The following is a 19,915-nucleotide window of genomic DNA, read 5'->3' as shown; positions in this document are numbered from 1 at the left end:
TACACATGTACCCATCATTGGCTTAATCAATTACCCACTCATCGCTGATTTGTTTTATTTCTATCCTTATCCACTTCTCCCTCCCATTATTTTGAAGCAAACCCTGGACATGGTATGATTTTCTCTGTAAATAATAGAGTATGTATGAGAAATAATTTCTAACTGCTGGCACCTATTCTGTTTCTGAATGGCTTAAAAGTTTTCATTGAACAGCATGTTGCTCTTCCCAGAAACCAGATAACTAGCATGATTTTATTTCATGACTTAGGCAAACTGCTTAAGTTCTTTGAGGAGTGGGGCGGTGAGGAAAGGTGGGTTATAAAGCACTTAGCTCAGTGCCTTGCAATCAATCAGTAGAGGTTGAATGAAAAACAAAATGTGTGTTGGGTTTCTTATTTATTTACTTATTTATTTATTTTGTTTTTTTGCCATTTCTTGGGTCGCTCCCACGGCATAGGGAGGTTCCCAGGCTAGGAGTCGAATCGGAGCTGTAGCTGCCAGCCTACTCCAGGGCCACAGCAACGCAGGATCCGAGCCGCGTCTGCGGCCTACACCATAGCTTGCCACAACGCGGGATCGTTAACCCACTGAGCAAGGGCAGGGACCGAACCCGCAACCTCATAGTTCCTAGTCGGATTCCTTAACCACTGCACCACGACGGGAACTCCTGTTGGATTTTTTAAAACAAGTTAAATGCTTCTAGGGCCTTGTCTTATCTCCTTGGCTCTGTTCCCTTCCTAATTCATTAAGGGAAATTTTCAAATTTTATTAAATCATCCAGAGAACGAGGAGTTGAGGGCAGAGTAAGATTTCCCTTCCCAGGAACAAAAGCATTTAAAAAAAAAATTTTTTTTTTCAGATGATTTCAACCTATGAAGAGGACTCACTATCAGGACTCACTATCAGGAGGCGGGGCCTCCGGGGGTGGGACTGCGCAGAGGCTCCTCCCCCTGTTCTCCCCACCCCCGTCCTCCAGCTCTTCTTCCCGGCATCCCTAGCGCCCGCCTTGGCGCTCCTCAAGATGGCGGCCGACAGTGAGGTGAGGTGTTTGTTTCATACCTATCCCTGTCTCTATTTAAGTTCGATTCTCCGCGTCAGCGCTCAGGCGCTCAATTCCTTTCTTTCTTCCCCTTCCCGCAGCCCGAGTCCGAGGTGTTTGAGATCACGGACTTCACCACTGCCTCAGAATGGGAAAGGTAAGGTCGTGTGTTTGGTTACCAACACTTTGGGCCCCGGCGTCTCCCCTGTCACTCCCCTAACAGAGCCCACTGGTGACGCCACTTATGCGGGAAAAGTAAAATCCTTGGCTGCCCGCGTCTCCGCTTCCTCCCTTCTCGGGTCAGCCGCAGGCTTCTTCCGCATCTCCTGGCTGACAAGCCCCGGCCCGTCCCCCTTCAGCCAAACCCCGGAGACTCCGGCTCTCCGAAGTTTTGTTTTCTCTGCCCAAGGACCACTCTCCTTAGACCTTTGGTTTTCTAGTTGTTGTCCATCTGCAGAAACAGTTGTCGAGGCTATAACTTCCGTTTAACTCAAGTTCTAGTAAGCAATAAACTTCACAGCTGCCTTTTTTTTTTTTTTTTTTTCCTTCCCGGGTACATCCTTTTCAGGAGGAGGCCTTTCTTCAGAGTCGTGGTGGGCTCTGCCACACACTCACCTTCTCCATCCTGTCTTTTAGAATAACTTTTTGAAATAGTCTGTGTCTGGTTTTGGAACGCTTTGATTCAGATTGTTCCATGTCATTGGGTGCTTTGCCCAGGCGTCCTGTGCCTTCAAACTCCAGTGAACAGCTGAGTCAAACTGTTGGCTCACTGAAATTAGTTGAAGGCCTAGTTTGTGGATGACTGATAGCTTAGATCAAGAGGTTAACAGTTTTGATGTCGCAGAGGTCCTTCAGGTTTTCTGGGTGATGAGGTTGCAACGTTTTATAATCCTAAAATCTTGCCGGTCGGGAGAAGTTTGTGGAATCCATGTCATCAAACGACATATGAAAATATAAAACATCTCTGCTGGGAAACTAGTTTGACCCGTGGTATCCCTCTTAAAAGACAGTAAGACATAACCACATTGGCAAGGCTTTATTGAGCAGGTATTGTGTGTTCAGAACTATACTAACAGAAAAGAACAAAAACAAAACGAAAGCCTTGATCCATGTGTTTTAAAAAAAACAAAACAGCAAATAGTTAAATTTTAAGCCAGCTAGTACTAACTATAAAAATAGTAGTTTAAGGATGATGTTGTTGTGGATTATAATTGTTGGAAGTATTTACATAAGAAAAGATAGGAAATGTGCTGGGCCCAGAAAATAGGAAGTAGTTAAATATGAGAAGGGCCTAGTGTGAGTAGAGACAGGTGAAAACCTTTGGGATTTAATGAAACATCTTTACTGGAGTGAGGGCTATCTTTTGAAGGAAAGTAAACAAAATTATTAAGGAAGAAAGGACCCAGGTTATAGACAGCCTCCAAAGCTAAGTAAAGGAATCTAGGTTTGGTGCTTTAATACCAGTGATTCTCAAACTTTAATGTGCATCAGAATCACAGTTTATGGCTCTGTATGTCTAAGGTAATTTCAAAAATTTGCATTTCTAACAAGCTCCCAGGTGATGCTGATGCTGCTGGTCTGGAGACCACACTATACAACCATTAAGGAGCAATTGTGAGAGACCCTTGATTTTAGAGTGGTACAGTGACATGAGTTGTTTTAGGAGGTGAGGTAAAATTAAGGTCAGTGAATTACTTTGATAAAGTAGGTGATTTGGAGACTGGAGAGGAAGGATAGAAGATTGTAAGACATTTTAAAGAAGTAGATAGTGCTTGATGAAATGTAAGAGTAGAAAAAACTCATAGATTGAAACTGCAGTTTCTTGCATGAAAGAATGAAGAAAGTGGCAAAGTAAGAAGAATAGTTTTAGACCTGTTGAATTTGAGATAATAGCTTAATGTCTTGAATGTAGTTAGAAAATTTAACTTGAATCTTGGAGGATGGGATGAGGAAACAGTATTTAGTTGAAAAATGATCACTTTCCTCTAGCTAAATACTTAAAATATTCTGAAGTAGAATATTAAATCCTATAGTTTCTTATTTGAAAGTATTTTTTTTAAACTTAAAAAAATTTAATATGCCTCAGTTTATCTTTTTTTTTAAACTGCATATAGTTGACTTACATGAAAGTAATTGTTAACACAGTTATAAAAACCACCACAAAGGAGTTCCCATGATGGCGCAGTGGAAACGAATCCAACTAGGAACAGTGAAGTTTTGGGGTTTGATCTCTGGCCTCTCTCCATGGGTTAAGGATCTGGAGTTGCCATGAGCTGTGGTGTAGGTTGCAGGCGTGGCTCAGATCTGGCATTGCTGTGGCTCTGGCATAGGCTGGCAGCTATAGCTTGGATTAGACGCCTAGCCTGGGAACCCTCCACATGCCCTGGGTGCAGCCCTAAAAAAAAAAACCAAAAACACCAAAAAACCACCATAAAGTAGGAAATTTGGTTTTTGACTTTCATGCTCTCACGTCTAGAGTGAAACCAGTGTTTTACAGTTAGTAGGAAAATGTTAAGACTTTGGAGTCTTTTTTTTTTTTTTTTAATTCTTTGCCCCTCAGCATTTGGAGTTCCCCAGACCAGGAATCAGATCTGAGCCGCAGTTCCAACCTACATGCAGCTGAGGTAACCCCAGATCCTTTTTTTTTTTTGCTTTTTAGGACTGCACCTGCAGCATATGGAGGTTCCCAGGCTAGGGGTCGAATTGAAGCTACAGCTGCTGGCCTACTCCAGAACCATATGGCAACGCCGGATCCTTAACCTGCTGAGAGAGGTCAGGGATTGAACCTGCAACCTAGTTAGATTCGTTTCTGCTGTGCTACATCGGGCACTCCCCAGATCCTTTTAACCAACCTTGCTGGCTTGGGATCGAACCTGTGTCCTGGCACTGCAGAGACACCACTGATCCCGTTGTGGCACAGTGGGAACTCCAACTTTGGAGTCTCTTAAACCTTCAGTTTAAGGTTTGAATGAAAGTTCTTATCAGTGTGTTATGAACCATATAGACAGTTTATTGAGAGGACTAAATAGAAGCCCATAAGTCTTTTATCATTTGTTCATTGAAAAAATAGAGAGTGTCCACGTGTCAAGCACAATGTAGGGCATTTGGGATGTAGTGGTCAGTGTAAACAGATCATTCCTGCTCTTGTTGAACATACAGTCAAATGGAAGAGATAGACATGAATCTAGTAGTACAAATGATTCTATAATTACAGTTGAAATAAGAGCTAAGAAGGGAAAGAAACCTGGTCTTTTAAGAGCATGTAACAAAAGAATCTAATACAATGATGCTTCAGGTCAGATCTGGAGAGCTTTCAGGGATAGTTATTATATTTTTCTAGTTAAATATCAGTACTTGCAAGATAGAGTCTAATTTTTGTCTATTAGCTAGTACTAATAGAATTCACACAATATTTTTAAGATGTTCTTTTACTGTGAAAACTATATTTAAATCGTTTTTATAATAATAATACTACCTTATAAAATAAAAGAAAAATTGCCTGTAATCCTACCACCAGGGATAGCTAATTACTATATTAAGAAATTCCTTCTAATCTGTGTGTTAAAACTTTTGTATTAAACTATACTAACACTTACGTCTATAGCTTCCATTTTCTCATTTAACATATGGATATTTTCTTATTTCCTTAAATGGTTTTCCAAACACGATTTTTAATGGGTGCATATTATTCCATTGAATGGAAATACCATTAATTTACAGCTGTTTGCTGCAGTTGGACTTCAAGATAGTTTCCAGTTTTTTACCTTTATAAATGTGATGTACATTTCACATGCAAATTTAAATTTTGAGCAGGTATTGTCTGTTCAGAATTATACTAACAGCAAAGAACAAAAACAAAACCAAAGCCTTGATCCATATGCATACATTCAAATTTTTAATTTTTTTGTAAACATGTTAACTTATTTGAAGAGCACTCATTGTAAAAACTGATAATTGCTATTTGACTAAACCCCCTCCAATATTGTATTAATAGCTCTTAAAATTAATTAAAAGGCTCAGGTGAATCATAAAAACTCTGCCTTATCATTACTCTCATTATTACCTTTATAACAAGAATGTAAATAATGGCTTATAATGTCATTGAAGGGAAAAACCTATACTTTTGAGTATATTTTGACTAATATTAACTGTTACTCTAGCAATACTGTGTTGGTGTTTTAGGAGAGCAATGTTGCTGTTAGATTTCATCATACATATAGTATAAAAAGTCAGTTTCTTATAAGTCTTCTGAAAATGTCTTTTAATATGTATTTAGTACTACTACTGAGATTTGACAGTTTTCATTTGCTGATATTGAGCATGTTGCAAGTCAGAATTCATTCTCGGAGTTCCCGTCGTGGCGCAGTGGTTAACGAATCCGACTAGGAACCATGAGGTTGCGGGTTCGGTCCCTGCCCTTGCTCAGTGGGTTAACGATCCGGCGTTGCCGTGAGCTGTGGTGTAGGTCTCAGACGCGGCTCGGATCCTGCGTTGCTGTGGCTCTGGCGTAGGCCGGTGGCTGCAGCTCCGATTCGACCCCTAGCCTGGGAACCTCCATATGCCTCGGGAGCGGCCCAAGAAATAGCAACAACAACAACAACAACAAAAGACAAAAAAAAAAAAAAAAAAAAAGAGGATCCTTGTGTGTCATGGCACTAAAAAAAAAAAAAAAAAAGAATTCATTCTCTTTAATAGGTCTACTTGATCATTAGATTTAAAGATCAGGTAATGAATAGTGTAAAAGCCTGTTGATTATTCCTTAAAGCTGACAAATATATTTTCAGTTTCTTGCCAACTGTCCCTTAAAACTTGTTTTATTTTAATGGGCAGAGCTCCCAAATGATGTTTTCTTTTAGGGGTGGGAGGCCAGAGGAAGCTAATCAGGGAATTTATAAATATCTTTAAAGGAAAAGTTAATTTAGTTATTTGGAGGGTAATGAAGAGATTATTAGTTTCATAATTATCTTTAATAGTATTTTAGTTTTTCAGTTTTTACTTCTGTCCTAAATTTATTACATTCAATATAGAGAAGTTATTCTTATTTTATATTTTATACAAGGCCAAACAGCTTTGTTGGTTAGGCAGTAGACAAAAAAATCAAAATCTAAGAATTCTTAGGATAAAGATGATTTCCATTTTTATTCCACATCTATAAGTTAGACTGACAATATTAAACTTCTTGAACTTTCTCTGATAAAAGTGATAAAATATGAAAATATCTTTTAAAGGAATTGTATAATCATAGGAAAACATGTGGTTACATATTTAGAAAGTTTTTCCCTCCTACCTAGGTTTATTTCCAAAGTTGAAGAAGTCTTGAACGACTGGAAACTGATTGGAAACTCTTTGGGAAAGCCACTTGAAAAGGTCAGATCTATTTGCTGCTGTCTCTAAATGAGTTTACTTTGAAATTTCTATTTTTAAGTCTTTTTGCTGCATTTGGTACATTTGAAGTAAATGTTTTTTAAAGTCATGTATAATCTGTGAACATAAAATGGCATCTGGAAGAACTTGTTTTTGAATCTCTGCAAACAATCTTTGTAAGATACTTGTGAACTGTTTTTTAAATAATAAAATTTTATATAATGTCATTCTTTGTGAGTGATTTTATTTGTTTCTCCTGATGTTTGCTGCTTGTTTCTTGCCTTCTCCCTTAGAATATTTCAAAATGGTTTTTCATATATATATATATATATATATATATATATATTTTTTTTTTTTTTGGTCAGAGAAAAATTGTGACTACAAACTTCTTGGGTAGAGTATTTTGCTTAACTATAATGAGGAAAAATCTTGGTTTTTAAACAATTGACCTTCTGTCAGTAGTTGCTTTACTTAGTTTTTGTATTTTATGATACCCATTAATAATATTTGTCCCTCCCTTTAACTTTATGGATATTTTCAGGATATTTAAAAATTAAAAAATTATTGAAAATTGAGGTGGAACTAATCCTAATCTAAGATACTGATGATTTTGCTCATAAACGGTGTTCCAGATGTTTACTGAAGTATATACTCTGAGAAAAAAACCCTAGATTTTCTGTAGGTCACAGAAGGGAACTAACAATTTGATTTTAGGCTTATATGCTTCGTTTGTTAGCTGAATTCTTTTCCAGTAAAATTGATCATTGTTTTTGTTAAAAATCTGTTATTAACTGCAGTTTACCCTTCTACAAGGAACTGTACATTCTCAATGTTTGCCAGCATTTTTAGCTATATAGTGGTGTTAACAGAATCTGAGACTCTTACAGCATTACGATTTTCTTTATTCATATGAATAAGAGCAGAAAAATAAATACTATATATAGAAATGTCATTTAATACAGTGAATATATACGTTGATATACTATATTAAAGTATTTTATGATTACATTTTTGAATGAAGAGAAAATGCGACATTTCAAACAGACATTCTGTTCTACTTGAAACTTAACAATTGAGATGGATGCTAGTAAGATTAAGGCAAGACAAACTGGATATAACAGGGGTGGAAAATGACTTGTGCTATCAAAAAGAGCTAAACTGGATTATTTGTGAGCTCTGATAATATATTCCTTAGTTCTCTGAGTTACACACATTCACTGGGTATTCTGTGTGCCAAGTCCTGAAGAAATAATGAACAAGATCCATGTTTGCTATTGCACATGAATTCTCATATGAGAGAGAGAAAGGTAATATGTAAACAAATAAGGTTAAAATTCTAGATGCTAAATTCAACTTTCAGATTTAAGTTGGATAGTGTTTTCAAAGTAGGGATCATACTGCTAGGTAGGTAATAGGGGTAAATGGAGAGTTACTTCTTTCCAACCCTTTTCTCACTACAGGTAGTAGTAAATAAATCAAATATGGAAAACATGAACAGATTTCAAAGTGAGCTCCAACTGTTATGAATAAGATTAAAGAGAGTATAAAGGATGGGATTATTCAGCATAAACAAAATTTAGAGAATACCTTAGTAAGAGATTCTAATTTAGGTGAAGGATAGTGATTACCAGTTCTCTTCCTCCACTGAGAAAGAATGAAAAATTATTTTTTTAAATACCTGTAATTATGGAAAATTTCAATCACACATACATAAACAAAAATAGTATAGTGAACCCTCCTGTGCCTATCACCCAGCTTCAGTTGTTTCATTTCTTACGTCAATATTACTTCTTATCTACTCCCTACTCCCACTGGATTTTTTCAAAATAGTTTTTAAAATAAAATATACATAATGCTCAAGCTTAACTGCTTTTGATACATGCTTATATCATGTAAGACTCATTTTCACTCGATATTGGACATTTCCGTCACCTCGGAAATGTCCATAGTGAACATTTCCATTTGATCCCCTTGCTTCTCATTCATGCATCTCCCACCTTCCCCACCTTGAAGGCATCTACTGTTCTTTTTCTCTTTTAAACCATGGATTACTTTTGCCTGCTCTACAGTTGCATATACATGGTATCATACAGTTCATACTCTTTGTGCCTGGCTTGTTTTACATAATATTTGAGATTATTCTAGGTTGTTGAATATATCAGTATTTTTATTGCTGAGTAATAGCCTGTTACATGAATATACCACAGTGTTATTTGTGACAGATGTAATCACTGTTATGAATAAAGCAAGAGTGTTCTTACATGAGGCCTTTAGTAGAATATGTTCTTATTTCTTAGTTAAATACCTGGGGGTAGATTTACTGGCTCATAGGCTAAATGTATGCTTAGCTCTATGATAAACTGCTAAAGCTGTTGTAGTATTACCTACCAGTAATAGGTGAGTTCGGGTAGTACTCTCACCAACAATTGTTTGTTTTCAATTTTGTAAATTTTATTTATTTATTTAAATCTTTTTAGGGCTGTACCATTGCATAAGGAGGTTCCTAGACTAGGGGTTGAATTGGAGCTGTAGCCACCGGCCTCCAGCACGGCCACAGCTATGCAGGATCTGAGCAACGTCTGTGACGTACACCACAGCTCACGGTAGTGTCAGATCCTTAAGCCACTGAGTGAGGCCAGAGGTCAAACCTGCATCCTCATGGATGCTAGTCAGATTAATTTCCACTGACCCACGACAGGAACTCCCAATCTTGTAAATTTTAATCCTTCTAATAGGTATGTAGTTTGTGGAATTAATATGTATTTCTCTTTCTGTGTTAATTTATATTTCTGTGACAAATACTGGTCATAACCACTTTTTTTCATGTACTTATTAGCCATTTGTGTACCTTTTGTGAAATATCTCTTTAAGTTTTTTTTTTTTTTTTTTTTTTAATGAGAGTTGCAACGTTTATTTCAGGTTCTCTCTTGTTTTTTTTTTGTATTTTTTTTTTTTTTTTTTTTTTCTTTTTTGCCACACAGGCAGTATGTGGGAATTCCTGGGCCAGGGATTGAACCTACGCCGCACAGCAGCAACCAGAGCCACAGCGGTGAGAATGCAGGAGCCTCAACCCGCTAGGCCATCAGAGAACTCCCTCTTTAAGTTTTTGTCCATGTTTTAATTGGGTTGAGTTTTTATTGAGTTGTAAGAGTCTTTTAGTTCCTCAATTGTTTTGTCTCTTCTAGGCCTTTATGTTTCCATTATGAATTTTAGAATAAGTTTATCAATTTATATAAAAAAGATTATGATTGTGCTGGGACTAGAATTGGGGTTGTGTTAATTTATACATGACCTTGAAGAAAAGAAACTTTTTCTTTGGCAATATTGAAACTTCAAATCATGAACATGGTGTATCTCCCCACTTAGTAAATCTTTATCTCAGCAGTATTTTGCAGTTTTTGGTGAGGTCTTGCATCTTTTGTTAAATTTATTACTAAGTATTTTATGCTGTATGATGAAGTTGTAAATGGAATTTTTGAATATATTAGATAAAAGTTATTTTGTTTTTAATTTTTAAAAAAATTTTTAATTTTCTGTCCTTTTTTTTTTTGCCTTTTCTAGGGCTGCTCCTGCAGCATAGGGAGGTTCCCAGGCTAGGGGTCTAATCAGAGCTGTAGCCGCCAGCCTACACCACAGCCACAGCAATGCCAGATCTGAGCCATGTCTGTGACCTACACCATAGCTCACGGCAAAGCCGGATCCTTCAACCCACTGAGTAAGGCTAGGGATCGAACCCTCAACCTCATGGTTCCTAGTTGGTTCATTAACCGCTGAGCCACGATGGGAACAACTCCTTTTGTTTTTCAATTGTGGTAAAATACACCAATGTAAAACTTACATTATAACTTTTTTAAGTGTACGGTACAATAATATATATTTCACGTTGTTGTATAACCAATCTCCAGGACTTTATCTTGTAAATCTCTAAACAAGTTTATCTTGAAACTCTAAACCCATTAAGCTGTAATTTCCTATTTGTCCTTACCCCAGTCTTTGGCAGCCCCTGTTCTACTTTGTGTTTCTCTGAATTGACTACTCTAGAAACCTCATATGAAGGGAGCAATACAGTATTTGTCTTTTGGGGAAGGGTTTATTTCACTTAGCATAATGTCTTCAATATTGGAACATGTCAAAATATTTTTCCTTTTTAAGGCTTATATTACCATTGTATGTATATACCATATTTTGTTCACCTGTTCATCAGTTGGTGAACATTTGGTTGCTTTCATCTTTTTGCTGCTTCCAGTAATGCTGTTATAAACTTGTGTACAAATACCTTGCCAAGACTTTGCTTTTTTAAAAAGAATTAATTTTATTGAAATATAGCTGATTTACGTTTTGATTTCTGCTGTATAACAAAGTGAATTAGCTATACATATATCCATTTCCATATAGAGTATCATAGAAAATTGAGTAGCTTTCTCTGTGGTATACAACAGGTCCCCAATGATCATCCATTACATATACAAAAGTATGCACTTGCCATTCCCAAACCCCTAGTGCATCCCTCCTACTCCCACTTTTCTTCCCCTTTGGTAACCATATGTTTGTTTTCAAAGTCTGTGAGTCTGTTTCTATTTTGTAAATAAGTTCATTTGTATCATTTAAAAAAAATTCCAAATATAAATGATATTATGTGATGCCTGTCTTTCTCTGTCTGACTTATTTCACTCAGTATGAAAATCTCTAGGTCCATCCATGTTTCTGCAAATGGCATCATTTCATTCTTTTTTATGGCTGATATATATATATATATAGATATCTATATATATATATGTATAATCACATCTTCTTTATCCATTCCTCTGTCAGTGGGCATTTAGGTTGCTTCCATGTTTTGGCTATTATAAATATTTGCAGTGAACATTGGGGTGCATGTATATTTTTGAATTATGGTTTTCTCTGGATAGATGCCCAGGAGTGAGATTGCTGGATCATATGGTAGTTCTATTTTTAGCAGGTTTTTTTGTCCTCTTTTTTTTTTTTTTTTGGGCTGCTCCTGTGACATGCAAAATTTCCTGGGCCAGGGATCGAACCCATGCCACAGCTGTAACCAGAGTCACAGCGGTGTCAGTGCAAGATCCTTAACCCACTAAGCCATGAGGGAACTTCTATTTTTGTTTTTTTGACAAACCTCTGTACTGTTTTCCATTTTATATACTGTTGTACCAATTTACCTTCCCATTAGCAGTGGGGGGGGGTCCCTTTTCTCCAGCACCTTCTCCAGCATTTATTGATTGTAGACTTTTTGATGATGGCCATTATGACTGGTGTGAGATGATACCTCATTATAGTTTTGGTTTGTATTTTTCTAATAATTTGCAATGTTGAGTCTTTTTTCATGTGCTTTTTGGCCATGTGTATGTTTTCTTTGGAAAATTGTCTCTTTAGATCTTCTGCCCATTTTTTGATTGGGTTGCTTGTTTTTCCTTTTTTTCTTTTTTGACATTAAGCTGAGTGGTTTGTGTATTTTGAATATTAATCCCTTGTCAGTTGCTTTGTATGCACCTATTTTCTCCCATTCTGTTGGTTGCCTTTTTTGTTTTATTTATGATTTCCTTTTCTGTGCAAAAGCTTTTAAGCTTGATTAGTGCTTGTTTTTTTTATTTTTTTATTTTCATTATTCTCAGAGGTGGATCCAAAAAGATATGGCTGTGATTTATGTCAAAAAGTGTTCTGCCAAATGTTTTCCTCTAAGAGTCTTATAGTGTCCACTCTTAACATTTAGTTCTTTTATCAATTATGAGTTTATTTTTGTGTCTGGTATTAGAGAGTGTTTTAATTTTATTCTTTGATATGTAGCTGTTTAGTTTTCCCTGCACCACTTATTGAAGAGACTCTCTTCTCTTCATGGTATATTCTTGCCTCCTTTGTCAAAGATGAATTGACCATAGGTGTGTGGATTTATTTCTGGGCTTTCTATCTTATTTCATTGGTCTATATTTCTGTTTTTGCACCAGTACCATACTGTTTTGATAACTGTAGCTTTATAGTATAGCCTGAAATCAGGGACCATGATTCTTCTAGCTTTGTTCTTATTTTTCAAGATTGTTTTCTATTTGGGGCCTTTGTGTTTCCATACAAATTTTAAAATTATTTGTTCTAGTTCTGTGAAAAATGCCCTTGGTATTTTGAAAAGGATCACTTTGAATTTGTAGATTGCCTTGGGAAGTATGGTCTTTTAACAATATTAATTCTTCTAATTTCATGAACACAGTATATGGTCATTTTTATGTTAATTCTTCTAATTCATGAACACGGTATATCATGTTTGTGTCATCTTTAATTTCTTTTATCAGTGTCCAATAGTATTCTGAGTACATGTCTTTTACCTTGAACCTTAGGTAGGTTTATTTTTAAGTATTTAATTTTTTATGATGCGGTGATACATGGGATTGTTTCCTTAATTTCCAATACCGACAGCTCATTGTTAGTGTGTAGAAATGCAAGAGGTTTCTGTGTATTAATTTTGTATCTTGTAACTTTTCTGAATTAATTGATGAGCTCTAGTAGTTTTCTGGTGGTAGAATTCTAGTTTTATTGTTGACTACCTTTGTTGCATTGGGCTCTCTCAGTTTTAGCTGCTGGTGGTATTGCCTCTCTCTTTCTCTCTTTCTCAAAAGTACTCACAAGAAGCTTTAAAAATGATGTTTTTTTTAAGTAGAGTAAAATATAAACTGATAGAAGTTAACTTTTTTTGCTATAAAAAGTATTGTTTTCTTAGAGCTCCTAGAATTGAAAACCTTAGCATCTCTCTAGGAAAAAAATAACATTTTATATAATGTATTCGGGCTGAAAAAGTTCAGCTGTCATCAGCTAGATGAGGGCTCTCTTCAGACCTTTTAGTTCTAGTTTTTCTAGTTCTTATTTTCTTTTGTATATTTTAAAATATTTTTGCTTGTTATTTAATTTTAGCACAGCATTCTTTAGTGTGAGAAGTCAGATTTTCAATATACATCATGAATTTCACTTTAATTTGGTATAGGACATATGCCCTTAAAACAGCTACACAAAAATCGTTCTAAACCAAAAGCACCTAGCACAAACCATTACTCACTTAATTTAGACATTATTTATTGTAATAAAATCTCTCCACAACATAATTCTAAAAAACAAACATAAGTCTGCTATATGAGGTTTCATAAATTAATACTCAGTTTTATTAAATAATTCCCTAACTTAATATTTTAATTACTTGGCTTGTTATATACAAATATGACAGTTTTTTTTTTTTTTAGCAAAACATCTATTATCAAAGCCATAATCATTTATAGAATATTTGGCAGTTAACATCTCTATTGCTGTGGCCCTTTTTTGTTTTTATGGCTGCACCTGCAGCATATGAAAGTTCCCAGGCTAGGGGTTGAATTGGAGCTGCAGCCACAGCCACAGCAACACTGGATCTGAGCTGCATCTGTGACCTATGCTGTACCTTGCAGCAATGCCGGATCCTTAACCCACTGAGGGAGGCCAGGGATTGAGCCTGAAAACTCACAGACCTCTGTCAGGTTTTTAACCCACTGAGCCACAGGAGAACCTCCCCCCATTGGTATGACTCTTAATCTTTCTTTTTCTGAAGAGTACAGGCAGAGGGTATGACCCAGTGCCATTAGTAATAATAGTTTGCTAATTCATTTATTACATATACTTACCATGTTGCCTGGTTTGCACTTAGTAAATACTATTTAATTTATTCAGAATACTTGATTAACCCGTTGAGTTTGTGCTCTCTTTGCACAAGATATGGTGTATACAGATCACATTTAGTTACTCCGGGTTTTGTTGAAATACGATGATGGTGGCATTTAAAAAACTATTTTACTAAAGGTATCATATCTTTTTTCTGGGTGATCTGGTGCATTTTAAAATGAGTAACTAGATTAATTTCTCTGCATTTAGTTTAATAACTAGCCCTTTTCTTTATATTTTGATTTTTTTTGTTTTTTTGTTTTTGTTGTTGTTGGACCTAGTAATTTTTCTCTTTTTTCCCTTGGATTTTGGTTTAGTAATTTGGTTTATTTACTCCTAAAGAATTTTGTATATACTGCAATTGACAGGTCTAATGATGAGTCATTTTCTAAAAATGATTGTAAAAATGGCTGATGAGAATTTTGATTGCATTTTTCTGTAGAGGCAAGGAAATATTTAAATTATGTTTTAGGGTAGTGTCCAAAAATATGAAAATTCTCTATTATCAGAGCCATGTAATAAGTCTTTCAACTCCTTTCATTTTATTAATTTTTCAGTCATTCATTTATATAGAGTTGCTACTGTGGATCAGTTGTTATCCTGCTTCCTATTTATCAAAACAACTTCTCTGCCCTCCTTCAGCCTCAGATTGTTAAATACTTTACCACTTTACTCCCTAGTCATTTTATTCATTCCTCGGCTATCAGTATAGTCAGACCTCCATATCTCTGGATTCCACACCTGCAGATTCAGCTAAGGATCAAAAGTATTGGGGAAAAAATATTCCAGAAAGTTCCAAAAAACAAAACTTGAATTTGTGGCACTGGCAACTATTTACATAATATTTACATTGTATTTCCTACTATTTATATAGCATCTACATTGCATTAGGCATTCTAAATAATATAGAAATGATTTAAAGTATACTAGAGGATGTGCATAGGTTATATGCAGATATTGTACTATTTTATGTATGACACTTGGATATCTGAGGATTTTGGTATCTGAGGGTGCTGTGGGAGAGATGTGCTTGAACCAATTACCCCCAAGCACCAAGAGAGGACTGCATTCTTTCTGTGCCTCCCTCCATGAAGTGTACAATTAATGACTTGGAGCTGTTCAAGCAGTTAAACTCAGATTAGCTCTCTGAACTTGGTTGTTTAAGAAAATTATAATAGAAGTTCCTTTGTGGTGCAACAGGTTAAGGATCCAGTGTTTTTCCTGCAGTAGCTCAGATTGATGCTGTGGTGTGTGTTTGATCCCAGAACTGCCACATACCACAAGTGTGACCAAAAAAAAAAAAAAGGAGAGAAAGAAAATTATATGAAAGTTAGGTTTTATCATGTTACTGGAATTACAGTTAAGCCAATTTAAAGAATTAAGCTCTTTGTGGACAGAGAAACTTCATCACCATATTTAATGGGAGTTCTTAGCTCAGAGTCTTGGGTCTCTTTAAATTGTGCACATGCTTAATTTTTAAAATACATGCTTAATTATTAATGTGAATATGCCTGATTTTTTTTTTTTTTTGTCTTTTTGCCTTTTTCTAGGGCCACTCCCGTGGCATATGGAGGTTCCCAGACTAGGGGTCGAATCGGAGCTGTAGCCACAGCGACTCTGTATCCGAGCCACGTCTCCAACCTACACCACAGCTCATGGCAATGCCGGATCCGAACCCACTGAGCAAGGCCAGGGATCAAACCCGCAACCTCATGGTTCTTAGTTGGATTCGTTAACCACTGAGCCATGATGGGAACTCCTGAATATGCCTGATTTAACGGATGGTTCAGAGCTTTCATCAGATACTTAAAAAGAACCTGTGACTCAAAAAAGATGAAATAATAGCTAGTGTTTAAAGTTTCATTTTGTGTTCATTTATTATTTTAAAAAATTAATGTCTTTTGTTTTGGTGGCATTTGTATCCAAAGGCTTACCTGACCATGAACTTTTTTACCCTCACATACAACTAATAATTTTTTTAAGTCATGAAATTTTTTTTTAATATATCTCTTTCCTCCTTAGCCCTTTACTAATTCCTGGTATCATGGCTTCAAGTTTTGCCAGCCACCTTACCCTTAAATGTTGATTCCTCCAAAATTAACCTACTTCTTTACTTACTTTCTTTTTTCTATTCCCTTCTCCAAAATATAATGCTAATCTCACTTGGGTAAATAGAGAACAGTTTTTATTAACTTATTTAAAAAGGTTTGAAGGGATGATAATCACCTGACCTTATAAAAAGCGTTTTGGTTTCATATTTTACTAAAATGCTGAAGGAAAAATAAAAATGAAATTGAAATTGTTAACTTTTCCAAGCAGAGTTCCTTATCTAACCAATGGCTGAAGTAATTCATAGGAACTGCTTTTGGGCTCCTAGCCTGAATTTCTTTCCACCATTTAACCTTCAAGATTTTAATGCTTTTGAAAGAATGCTTGTGGAATTTCAGGAAGATGTAAGAAATATAAGTAAACAACTTTAGATTGTAGGGAGAAATATTTTGGGGCAAGATATGTGTCATATGATTTAGAAGGTTGTCTTAAGTCAGTTTTCTGAAATTGTCTTTCCTATCCTTTCAATTTTCTGCTTTTGAGTTCAGAACAGTTTTATTAAAAATTTAAAAACCTTTTTATTTACAAAAATAATATAACCAAATCAAATGATGTTTGTGTTTCAAAAGTGAATTTCCTCCTCATCACTTCCCTTCTACCCATCTACTTTCCAGAGCTAACAATGTTTATTTGATATTCTATTCCATGTGTGCACATTGAAAAAGGTGTTCTGTCTTGTAGTACAACTGCCTTTTTAAAAAACTTTATATTTTGTGAGTTTTTTTCCCAAAATAGGTCATAGACATTTATCTCATTATTTTAATGCTTGCATTGTAGTCTTTTGTATGACTGTACCATAATGTGTTTATTTATATTCTTATTGAAAGGATGTTTAGTTTAGCATTTTTGTAGTAGTGGGGTAGAAAGCATTATTGTACATACTTTTGTAAACTTGTGTGAATGTTCTGTAACTGTTTTCTAAAAGTAGACTTGCTAGGACAAAGGGAATGTGTTTTTTCTTTTTTTTTAATGTAATGATTTTTATTTTTTCCATTATAGCTGATTTTCAGTGTTCTGTCAGTTTTCTACTGTACAACAAGGTGACCCAGTCACCCATACATTCTTTATTCTCACATTATCATGCTCCATCATAAGTGACTAGATAATAGTTTCCAATGCTATACAGCAGGATCCCATTGCTTATCCATTCTAAAGGCAATAGTTTGCATCTATTAAACCCAAATTCCCAGTCCTTCCCAGTCCCTCCTCCTCCCTCTTGGCAACCACAAGTCTGTTCTCCATGCCCATGATTTTCTTTTCTGTGGAAAGGTTCATTTGTGCCATATATTAGATTCCAGATATGAGTGAAATCATATGGCATTTGTCTTTCTCTTTCTGACTTCACTTAGTATGAGAGTCTCTAGTTCCATGTTGCTGCAAATGGCATTATTTTGTTCTTTTTCATAGCTAAGTAGTATTCCATTGTGTGTATATACCACATCTTCTTAATCGAGTCATCTGTCGATGGACACTTAGGTTGTCTTTCATGTCTTGGCTATTGTGAATAGTGCTGCAGTGAACATGCGGGTGTATGGGTCTTTTCCAAGGAAAGTTTTGTCCGGAATATACCCAAGAGTGGGATTGCTGGGTCATACGGTAGTTCTATGTATAGTTTTCTGAGGTACCTCCATACTGTTTTCCATAGTGGTTGTACCAATTTACATGCCCAGCAACAGTGCAGGAGGGTTCCCTCTTCTCCACACCCTCTCCAGCATTTGTTATTTGTGGACTTATTAACAATGGCCATTCTGACTGGTGTGAGGTGGTACTTCATAGTAGTTTTGATTTGCGTTTCTCTAATAATCAGTGATGTTGAGCATTTTTTCATGTGCTGTTGGCCATCTGTCTATCTCCTTTGGAGAAATGTCTATTCAGGTCTTTTGCCCATTTTTCCATTGGGTTGTTGGGTTTTTTGCTGTTGAGTTGTAGAAGTTGTTTGTATATTTTAGAGATTAAGTGCTTGCCAGTTGCATCATTTGAAACTATTTTCTCCCATTCTGTAAGTTGTCTTTTTCGTTTTTTTTTTAATGGTTTCCTTTGCTGTGCAAAAGCTTGTCAGTTTGATTAGGTCCCACTGGTTTATTTTTGCTTTTATTTCTGTTGCCTTGGGAGTTTTTTATTTTTTAAATAGAGCCTTGTTTTACACCATGTTGATTGAATGTACTTAGTATATTCCCATGCATGGTTTATGAAAGCATCCGTTCCCTCAGTCCTCCAATACTGTTTTCATTATATTTTTATGTGTGTGTGTGTATATATATGTATTTAGTTCCATTATGTGGAAGTTGCTGGGATAGGGATTGAACCCAGCAGTGACAATGCTGAATCCTTAACTGTTGGGCTACCAGAGAACGCCTTGTTTTTGTAAATATAAAACTGTCTAATTTTTATTTGTATTTTCCTGAGTCCTGATGAGATTGAGTGTTCCTTCATTTTATTAAACATTAGGATTTCCCTTTTGATTGCTTGTTATATATATTTTGGCCAATTTTCTGCTATCTTAACTGAATTATGAAGGGCTATGTTTAATAATTCTCTGTGTTGCAAATCTTTTGCCCAGTCTACCATTTTAATTTGAATGTCTTTTGACTTAGAAAAAGTTGTAAGTTTTTCCTTTGAGTTAAGAACATGAGAAAACTTGTAAATAAAAATTACCAATTTTGGAGTTCCCACTGTGGTGCAGTGGGATTGGCAGTGTCTCTGGAGCGCTGGGACATAGGTTCACTGCCTGGCCCAGAACAGTGGGTCAAGGATCTGGTGTTGCCAGAACTGCAGTGTAGGTCATAACTGCAGCAGATCTAATCCCTAGCCTATAAACTCCATATACCTCAGAGTGGACAAAAAGGAAAAAAAAAAAAACAAACAAACAATTTTGGGAGTTTCTTTGTGGCTCGGTGGAATAAGGATCTCATGTTGTCACTGCTGTGATTTGGGTTACTGCTGTGGCTCAGGTTTGATTGCTGGTCCCACATCTGCATGCTGCTGATGCGGCCAAAAAAAAAAAAAGAATAGAAAAAAATCTTACCAATTTAACCATGGTTAAATGTGTGTGGTTCAGTGGCATTAAGTGTATTTACATTGTTGTGCAGTGGTTACCACCATCAATATTCAGAACTTTTTCATCATCCCAAACTGAAACTTTGTACTCATTACAGAGTTTTATATCTGGTTTGTTTCTCTCAGCGTAATGTTTTCAAGGTTCTCTAATAGTGTAGTGTGTGTCAGAATTTCATTCCTTTCTAAGGCTGAAATAAAATTTCATTGTATGTATATACTGCACTTTGTTAATCCATTCATTCATAGAAGCAACTTGGGTTGTTTCTACCTTTAGCTATTATAAATAACACTGCTATGAATATGGGTGTACAAGTACCTGTTTGAGTCCCTGCTTTTAATTCTGTTGGGTATATACTCACAAGTAGCTGGATCATGTGGTAATTCTATTAACTTTTTGAAGAACCACCTAATTTCCACAGCAGCTGTACCATTTTATGTTTCCACAGGCACTGCACAAGGGTTCTAGTTTCTCCCCATCCCCACCAACACTTGTTTTCTATTCTTTTCTTTTTTTTTTTCGTCTTTTCTAGCACCGAACCCAAGGCATGTGGAGGTTCCCAGGCTAGGGGTCGAATTTGAGCTGTAATATTCCATTGTATATGCATACCACATTTTCTTTATCCACTCATTCATCAATGGACATTTGTTTCTTTATCT

The 19,915-nt window shown here is 35.9% G+C and overlaps 1 protein-coding gene across 5 annotated transcripts in view; it reads left to right on the top strand.

Moving 5' to 3' along the window:
- Window positions 1-1,008: 1,008 nt before the first annotated feature.
- The window catches only part of RAB3GAP1 (RAB3 GTPase activating protein catalytic subunit 1), a 137,316-nt gene continuing 118,409 nt past the window's right edge, over window positions 1,009-19,915 (top strand). For all 5 annotated transcript variants that reach the window (XR_014830584.1, XM_085001389.1, XM_085001390.1 and 2 more), the window contains exons 1-3: window positions 1,009-1,039; window positions 1,141-1,196; window positions 6,331-6,406. Coding sequence is in view for 4 of the 5 variants with exons in the window: in XM_085001389.1 (XP_084857515.1) it covers window positions 1,022-1,039; window positions 1,141-1,196; window positions 6,331-6,406 (150 nt within the window). In the remaining variant the exon portion in view is untranslated. The remainder of the gene's footprint in view (window positions 1,040-1,140; window positions 1,197-6,330; window positions 6,407-19,915) is intronic.

Source organism: Sus scrofa, chromosome 15 (genome assembly GCF_054392235.1).
Source record: "Sus scrofa isolate SSC_HxYL_T2T_F1_AM1 chromosome 15, Sscrofa_HxYL_maternal_Yorkshire_Landrace_v2.0, whole genome shotgun sequence".
NCBI classification, from domain to species: Eukaryota; Metazoa; Chordata; class Mammalia; order Artiodactyla; family Suidae; genus Sus; species Sus scrofa.
The sequence above is the reverse complement of the archived record's forward strand: the minus strand, read 5'-3'. Positions and strand labels throughout refer to the sequence as shown.